Source organism: Carassius gibelio, chromosome A4 (assembly GCF_023724105.1).
Source record: "Carassius gibelio isolate Cgi1373 ecotype wild population from Czech Republic chromosome A4, carGib1.2-hapl.c, whole genome shotgun sequence".
In the NCBI taxonomy this organism is placed as follows: Eukaryota; Metazoa; Chordata; class Actinopteri; order Cypriniformes; family Cyprinidae; genus Carassius; species Carassius gibelio.
Genome location: NC_068374.1, coordinates 5,955,404 through 5,964,724, shown reverse-complemented (window position 1 = coordinate 5,964,724; position 9,321 = coordinate 5,955,404). Strand labels below are relative to the sequence as shown.

The following is a 9,321-nucleotide window of genomic DNA, read 5'->3' as shown; positions in this document are numbered from 1 at the left end:
AAATTGTATTTTGGGTGGGCCATTAAAAAGTGAGTGGGCCTATAGTTTTTCCTAGAAAAAATATGACTTAATAATAAAACCTCATAGAGTGGAAAAAAGAATAGACAAACTACAAAAACAGCTGCACCTTAATTTTGCAATATTTGGCAAAGGCAATAACAAAACACTGTCTAATCATCTTGTTCAACCAACAGAGCTCAATAAAGGCTGGATAAACCACCAGCATAGACAATAACCTGACTATTTTATTCAAGTTAGTCAGCAGTGCAGACAGTTAACCCGAAAATAAAGGCTAAAAGTAAAAGAAATTCAAATAATGAAAACTCTCAGCAGAGCATGGTTTGAAATAAATAACACATTCCCTACAGTAAATCCAGTCCTTAATTACACTGTACTCCAACCAAGAAAACTGTCCATACCACTTTGATGACAAGCTCTTTGATTTTCCATTCTTGAAAGTGCAGTGAAATATCTTCAGATTGGGTTGTGAAGGTGGTTCATCTATTGCAGTTAGATCTGCGGGTGAACCCGCGTCAGGCTGACCGGGAGAGAGCACTGGCACTGGCATTTTTTCCTTTTTTAAATAAAACATTGAAGAAACGTGTTTAGCCCATACAGTCTATGGTTTAGCCATTATTATGACGATGTTATTACACTGGCTAAAGGCCGCCAGAGCCCGCGGCTCAGAGAGTCTTCCTGTCGCCCTAGCAACATATCAACCAATTAGGCCTATGTTCCAGAGGGAGGCTTTCTACAACTCGCTTCATCAATTACATTTTAATCTGAAAACAAATTAAACACACACCAGTCAACAATAAATCAGGTTTATATTCGTATATTTTCTTAATAAATGTGAATAATAAAAATAAACTACACATTTATTTTAATCAAACTTGCACGGGCGGGCCAGTACCGCCCTGGCCCATTACTGGCTACGGGTCTGACCGGAATCATATGTATTTTAGCCTGAAGCAAGCCGACAGCTTATGCACAAGAGAACATTCCTGGACCCGCGCTACCATGATGACCATGACCTGAATGTTGAAGAGACCAAGAAACGGTCATCCTCGGAGAAGAGAGAAGAGAGAGAACAAAATGAGGAGGAAGCCAACGTCCAGCCGCAGCCCAAAAGAAAAAAAAAATCTGCAAGCACTGTTAATAAATGCCAAATTAAAGTGTTTTTATTTTTTTTGAGTGCTGACTTCTCATTTATGTAGTCTAAGCTCATTTGGGAAGTTTTGTACACAGAATTATTGTGCTTCTATTTCACTGAGCTCTGTCTGTTTGGCGCGCATCGGCGCTCGTTCGTCTGTGGAGATTAGCAGAGAATCGCTATAGCAAAGGCTCATGCACTTCTGACAGCAAAATGCGAATACTTCAGTTGGTTTTTTAGCATGTACAGATGGAGAATGTACCTGTGAAATGTAAGTTATGCATCAAGGAAATCAGCACATCTCAAACACATTAAACAGCGCGTCACTGTCAGCCTCACACGCAGCCTTTCTGTCAGCGCATCTGACGGGGCGAGCGCGAGCCGCTTTGAACTAAACTATAGAAACTATCGGCTACTAGGAGAGAAATAAAACGCAGAAATGATTTAAATGCAAAACAAACACCACAAGCAGCTATTGACTGACCACGAACAGGAAATACAACTTATTTGCTTACTTTTTTTATTCGTTTCTGTCTTGAGGTCTTGCTGTTTTGTTTTTTTTTTCCTTTTAGAAAATTACATTTTGGGCAAAAAGTGTGTTGTAAATATATATTAAAAAAAATGTGCAGGGTTAGGGAAATGTTAGATCGTGACTTTGCCTCTGGATGCCGTTCGAGATATAGACTTCATTAATGTGACTTTGTTCTGGTTTGATGGTTTCTTTTCTTAAATCGCATCTCTTACTGTGTGTGGTAAACATGGGAAGGGAAATGAAAGATATCATGAATAAAGTATTCATTCGATTTATTAATTTGTTCCCTTATTTCAATTAAATATATGATTAGGAAATACATTCCAAGGACTTGATGTGTTCTTCATAACCATTTAATTTTGACAGTGTCATTAAGTGTAAGACTTGCAGTTTGTCCCCCTGCTCTTTAGGATTACTAATTGCCTCCTTTTTTAAATAGTTGTTTTTTCTCTCTCTCTCCAAATGAAGTTATAAAGAATCACATTTACCTTCCACCTTTTGGCAATAGTACCCTCCCAAATATTCAGATATCCCTCATTAACCTCCAATTAAATTTCTTTTTTGTTTTCTCGATAATTGATTCAAAATTGAACAGACTCCTTTGTTTTTCATTTGTACAAATGAATAAACCTGTATATGTCTGCAATACCTTTATGCCGGGAGGCGTGACTTGCCATCGAGTCACTTAGTTTATCTTTAACATTCCCCTCTGATCGCTGCATTTATTCTGGTCTTATCTATCACCTTCTAATCACTGAACAGACAGTAGTGCTAAGCAGCCTGGCACCAGAAGATCTTTTCTTCTTTTGCTACTGCCACTTGGACTGAAATCTGAAAATGATTTTATCAGTGAAGATCATTTTGATGTTCTGCTTGGTGGCTGCAATGACCGCACAAGACCGTGAGTGTTTTTGTTCCCCTCCTATAACAAATGTTACAATTCAGCCGTTTTGAAGTACTATCATGTGTAGCTAAAAAAAAAAAAAAAGCAAAACTCCTTTACTTGTAGTTGAAGACACATATGAACATCAATATTGTGGTTTTTACAGTACTACTGTACCTGTAGAAGTAGATTTGCCAACTTTTGCCACTGAGGAGTATTTAATAATCCTACATAATTTTAGGACATTGTATTGTTCTGTATAAAAGCAGAACAGATTGTCTTCCTCATCTGCTGATAGGTTGGTCAGTTGGGTAAAACAATTGTTCCCAGGTAATATTTGATGTTCTTCCAATGTTCATCACAGTAACATTTAAATATAAGAAGTAATTTTCCTTAAAGGGAGAGTTCACTCAAAAATGTTAATTCTGTCATTGTCTACTTTTCCCCACCACAGTACACTGAGTCAATATTAATATTTTATCATTGTTTTATCCGTCAGCTTTTGAGGGGTCGGGCAGTGAGGATACCACAGCCACTACACCAGAAGGTACTCTAATCTTCAAAGTCTCACACCCCACCAGCACACCTAAAGCCTAAATAGTAACAATAAGAAGTTATTGTACTTAAAGGGACAGTTCACACAAAAATGCAAATTCTGTCATTACTGTTGTGTTGATGGTTCAGATTCTCTAGCCTTTTTTCCATCACAGACAATAGTTTTCATATGGAACTTTATTTTTTCATTGTTTTATCTGTCAGATCCTGAGGGGTCGGGTACTGATACAACAGACCGTCCTGTCACTACAACACAAGGTACTCACATCTTCATATCCAGCAGGATCCATTTTTTTTTAAATAATAGGACAAAGTTGTACTTAAAGCAATTACTCACACACAGTAGCTTACCCACTATCACCTCATTACAACCATGTATGATTTTCTTTCTAATGTGGAACCCATTGGGTCCTCATAGGTTTAAAATATCCTCTTAGAATAACCATATCGTTTATTTATTTTACAGGGCCCTGTGATGCAAGTCCTTGTATCGGAGAGAGTACCTGTGATGCACGGTTTGACGGCACATATGTTTGCCTCTGCCGGCCTGGACTGGTTTACGATCAAATAAGCGGCTGCGTTCAAAGTATGACTGGCTCACTTTTCAATACTTTTTTAAGTTTTTGAGACCGCATAAAACAGTCAGCCCTGGTACAGAAATTAAGCTTAAATTATTAAAGATTCTGGTGACTTCTTTCATGTGGTGTGACCTGACTTTAACAGTTAAAGTACAATAACTACCTTGCTGTTTCACCATTATGAATTTGGAATCAATGAACACATTCACATATTTTATACATTTGGTATAATTTCACATACTAATTATGTTTTATACTTCTTTTTTTAATTAATTGCAGCAAAGATCTTCCCCGGAGCTTTAACATTGTCTGATATGTTTAAACCAGAAATGACTGACAGGAAGTCCGAGGAGTTTCAAATTATATCAAATAGAATAGAGAAAGAGGTAAGAGACCGAATTGGGGAAGGATTGAAGTGTAGTCTTTTTTTCTTGCTTTGTAAAGGATGATTGTTATAAATAAACAGATAACAGTTGATGTCAAAAAGCATTGCTTTGTAATTTTTCAATCCAAATACAGCTCAGTACAGTCCTTAATGGCAATGGCTACATACGTTCCATCGTTTTGAGTCTAAGGTGAGTAACAATTGTTACAATATTAGTATTTGCTTTAAACACTAACCTGTTGATCTTATAGCTGCAAACAAAGTTGCCACTTTGACTTACCGTTATGTTCTAAAGTTTTGAAGCTTCGATATGGTAACTAGCTAAAAACTACGAGTTGAAGTGCTTTACATCTCCAAATGCATATTTCATGTTAAATAAGTTTGATAGAATGTGTGCTTCTCGTTGTAATTTCCTTGCATCCACCCTTACAGGCAAGGCAGTATAATTGCAGAAGTGCAGAATTTCTATGACATGTCATCCACTGTCACAAAAGAACTGGTTGAATCTCAGATTGGGGAAGCAATTCTTGAAAAGAAAATATCAGGCGCCACCGAATTCAAAGGTATGTCTAATGCTTCTTGTCATTTGTTTTCCAGCAGTACCAGAGTAATGAATGATTTGTAAAGCATGAGAAAGAAGCATACATTAGTAAGTTTCACATTTTTACTTGATTCACAGAAAACTCAGTGTGTGATCTTGGAGCTTGTGACAATACCACCTCAAACTGTGAGGAACTGGTTAGTGGTGTTGCAATGTGCACTTGCAAAGAAGGATATGTCAGATCACAGTCCACATCTCAGGCCTGCCTTGGTAAATGTCTTGAAACGTAATTACTCACTGTTATGTACACACAACTTCTGGTTGACACTCAGACTGGTTCTCTCCCTTTTACAATGGCGCTCTCAATCTCCTTACAGCTTGTCCAAATGGGGAAAAGGCAGTGGATTCAAAAATCTGTGAAAAGTAAGCACTTGGAACATGTCATATGCAAATTTGTATGATTCTATAAGAAAAATAAATGTTTTATTGGAATCATTTAATGTTAATTCTATTGATATTGTCCCGGGCCCACTGCGGTCCTCTATGCTATAGTGTACTCATTATGCCCATCCAATGAAATTTCCGTCTAATCCCTGTGAATTTAAGTGACAGATCTGTAAAATATATATTAAAGTCACCATGAAATAATTCTTTTGAAATCATTTTTAATAGAATATTGCTATCTTCTATATTACTATATACATCGTTCATTTTTCCAGTGCACCCTTATAATCTTTAATCAAAGGAACTCAGAATGATATCTTTTCTCTGATTATCCTCGTGTTTAACGACATGAGAGCGGGACAAACCCCTCTCCACCAGCAACCCGTCACTCACATGCGATTGCAGCAACAGATCTTAGGAAGGTTAGAGCCATAATTTGTTTTTGACAGGAATGAAAATGAAGCTGTGAGGGTATGTAAATGATAAAAAATAGCTGTAAATGATATGGTATATAGGACCCCTTTATACAGTGTGTGCCATAGTAAAGTCTGTAAGCCTATCCCTCACAGCCTTGTTTTTTTTCATGTTAAAAATAATATTGCATCTAACCTGATAAAGGTCTACAGCAAATATTGCTGCCATCATATCACCAGCCTGTGAGATTGCGTGTGTGCGTGGGTGGATGAAGGTCAAGAGAAAAAGTATATGAACTTGTCATAGGCTCTCTCATTACTTTTTGGTGTTTTAAACCATGTGTGCATGAGAGAAAGCCTATGGAAGCGCCAGTGATTGAAATAATATACTTTCAAACATACTGATAAAATAACAAACTATTTAAAACCACGTTCACATATATTCGGATACAACAGTCATACACCACTATTAGGACAGCATTTCCTGTGACTATATTTGGAGTAAAGTTCAATTGATACATAAATGATAAATGATACATCAGTCATGCAGCGCTCCAGACCGCGCACCCCATGCCGAGCCCTGTTTTAGATTCACAACTTATTATATGCATATTTTTGATGAATAAGCATCAATATGTTTTGTTAATGTGCTATAAAGAAAAACAAAATGCTGATGATGATGCTATTTATGGCATAAATAAGGTTTATGACCTTACAGTTCAATTTTGATGTGGCCTTAGATTTATAGTCTGTTTTTAAAACATTTCCGATGAGGAGAAGCCTAATCCTTCTTTGCTTGTGTGTGTGTGTGTGTGTGTGTGTGCGTGTGTGAAGTGCAGTCCAATGAAATAGTGGGCCAATTTTATAATAATAGCTGCATAATAACAGGCCGCGTAATAATAATAATACATTAATAGGAGAAAGAGCCTAATATCATCTTGACTGTCAAGTCACCTTTATTTATATAGTGCTTTAAACAAAATACATTGCGTCAAAGCAACTGAACAACATTAATTTGGAAAACAGTGTGTCAATAATGCAAAATGATAGTTAAAGGCAGTTCATCATTGAATTCAGTTATGTCATCTCTGTTCAGTTTAAATAGTGTCTGTGCATTTATTTGCAATCAAGTCAACGATATCGCTGTAGATGAAGTGACCCCAACTAAGCGACAGAGGGGACAGCGGCAAGGAAACGAAACTCGATGACAGAATGTAGAAAAAAACCTTGGGAGAAACCTGGCTCAGTTGGGGGGCCAGTTCTCCTCTGACCAGACGAAACCAGTAGTTCAATTCCAGACTGCAGCAAAGTCAGATTCAAAAAAGACATCTACTATTGTCGATTTCAGTGACTATCATCGATACACAATACTATCGTCACAACACTAATAGCAAACAACAACAATCCAATGATCCAATTAAATCTTCTCTTCATTTTTTAAAATTGTTTTACATATATAATAAGAAAGAAAAGACAATTGCAACTTTTGTTTCAACCTAAATACACAAGACTACACCATTAAAATTATTTTTTTCTAGCAAAAAGTGCTCCTTACCTAAACAGCTGACTGTATTAATTATTTAATATAATATAATATAAATATTGTTATGGGTGTTGTGGTTGCACAGTATCACAAAGAGCTCTTTTTTCTCATTTTAGATGTCCTTTTGGCTTCGCTGGGTTTAACTGCAGTGATCGTAAGTCATCCGTCCACAATCATCTGAATCAAGCTGCATTTCTCTGTTATGTTCAGTTGGTTGGTTTGAGGAACATTTGTGCATCTGTTTGTAATGCAAATTCTCATTACAGCATATCTTTTGGTGGTGATCGTGGTGTCCACTGTGTTGGGTGCATTGCTTATCATCTTTATTGTGGCCCTGATAGTTGTAAGCTTCAGGTGAGGGTCCACAACAGTTTCTAGAAAACAACATTCTTCCAATGTTACCTAACATGGTAACACTTCATAATAACTTTCATGAATATAAATCATTAACAAACTATATATAATGCTTAACGGATCATTAGTTAATATATAGTCAAATAGCTTAAAACGAGATAATGTGCTTGCTAATATTTACTAATAAACTCAATAAATATTACATAATGATTAACAGATAATCATTTCTTGTAAATGAAAGTGCTTACACATGTCGTTAGACTTTTAATTCAGATGATCATGCACATCTCGAAAATCTACAAATTACTTTAACAGATATTATGTGATCATTTGTTAAAATCATTTGTAGATTTTTGAAAAGTGCATGATCATCTGAATTAAAAGTCTAACGAGATTTGTAAACATCAACTAGTGATCAGTTAAGCATTCATAGTGTTTGTTAATGATTTATTAAGAAAAGTGTTATAAAGTGTTACTTAACGTACAGATTTTTTTTTTTGTGCATCCTTTTATAATTGTAGGAATCAGAAGGAAGACTCCTCATCTGAGGTAGACTTTAGCTCAAGCTATGGAAATAAGGAATTGCATAAACCTACAGGAATTCCCAGGATCCCTCGGGCCAACCCTGATGATGGCTGGAAGTCTAACAATCTGGAGATGACCAATAGTGGAAGAAATCAGGCATTGGTTGTCAGAGATCGGCCAGAAAGCAAAGCGGTAAGTCCAAAAGTACAATGTTATTCACTGGGCTTATTACAGGCCAGTGATAAATGTATTATTTATTAATATATAATGTTATTTATCTAATAATTAATTTATTCTATAATAAATAATAAATCAATTAATTAAGCATCTGCAAGTATTTAAAAACATTATTTGTGTTTTTGTAGCGCTACACTGATTTCGATGAGGACACGAGCTATAGGGGTCCCTCAGCGTACTCGGGCTACGGTGGGAGAGGAGTGGACAACGGTGGTGTCCACAACCCATCCTTTCGACAAGATGATGACAGAACGCGCAGATACTAAGTGCTTAGAAAAGCGATGAATGAATGAATGAATTAAAATTATAGTTAACACCAATTAACCAGGGCACTTAGATGATTTTTCGGTAACACTTTAGAATAAGGTTCCATTAGTTAATGTTAGTTAACTACTTTCGTTAACATGAACTAAGCAAGAACAATCCTTCTACAGCATTTATAAGTCTTAGTTCATGTTAATTTCCACATTTACTAATGCATTATTTAAATCAAAATTTGTGCTTGTTAACATTAGTTAATGCACTGAGAATTACCAGGAACTAACAATGAATAACTGTATTTTCATTAACTAACATTAACGAAGATGAATAAATACAGTAATAAATGTATTATTCATTGTTTGTTCATGTTAATTAATACATTAACTAACATTAACTAATGGAACCTTATTCTAAAGTGTTACCGATTTTTCTTCATCTTCATGTGGAATTAATTACATTTTTTATTTATTTGTTGATCAAAGTTCGAAGGTTGCAATGAAAAGCTGTTATTGTCATTTTATAATCATCTTACAATAGGAACAGGTCAAATTTACTTTATATTTACATTTGGTGGCATTAGCAGCTAATAAAATTTAGCCCATTGTCTTTCCTATTGATCTAAACCTCAACTTAAAACATATTTGACCAAAATGTCTTTCCTGAATGTTTGCATGTAAGCTATGTTGCAGAGGCCTTAACTTAAAATCACTGACCCCCCCCCCAACAAAACATTTTTAAAAACACATCCATTTATTCAGGGAGAGAAATGATTAATAACTGTTATTACTGTAATTATTAGATTTGAAATATGTCATTACTATACAGTACCAATGGATGTATTTCATTACTAAATATATTTTTAAAGGATAAAAACAGTATAATTTGTTTGTATTAAAATAGACAATAAATAATTAGAT

The 9,321-nt window shown here is 35.5% G+C and overlaps 1 protein-coding gene across 1 annotated transcript; it reads left to right on the top strand.

The window, feature by feature from the left end:
- The first annotated feature begins 2,522 nt into the window (after window positions 1–2,522).
- On the top strand, window positions 2,523–8,593 carry LOC127981313 (mucin-13-like). The gene is made up of 13 exons (XM_052585492.1): window positions 2,523–2,586; window positions 3,068–3,115; window positions 3,328–3,381; window positions 3,590–3,709; window positions 3,981–4,118; window positions 4,231–4,276; window positions 4,519–4,649; window positions 4,766–4,897; window positions 5,005–5,050; window positions 7,144–7,181; window positions 7,294–7,381; window positions 7,903–8,098; window positions 8,272–8,593. The coding sequence occupies exons 1-13, from the start codon at window positions 2,523–2,525 to the stop codon at window positions 8,407–8,409; spliced, it is 1,239 nt and encodes a 412-aa protein (XP_052441452.1). The 3' UTR covers window positions 8,410–8,593.
- The last annotated feature ends 728 nt before the right edge of the window (window positions 8,594–9,321 follow it).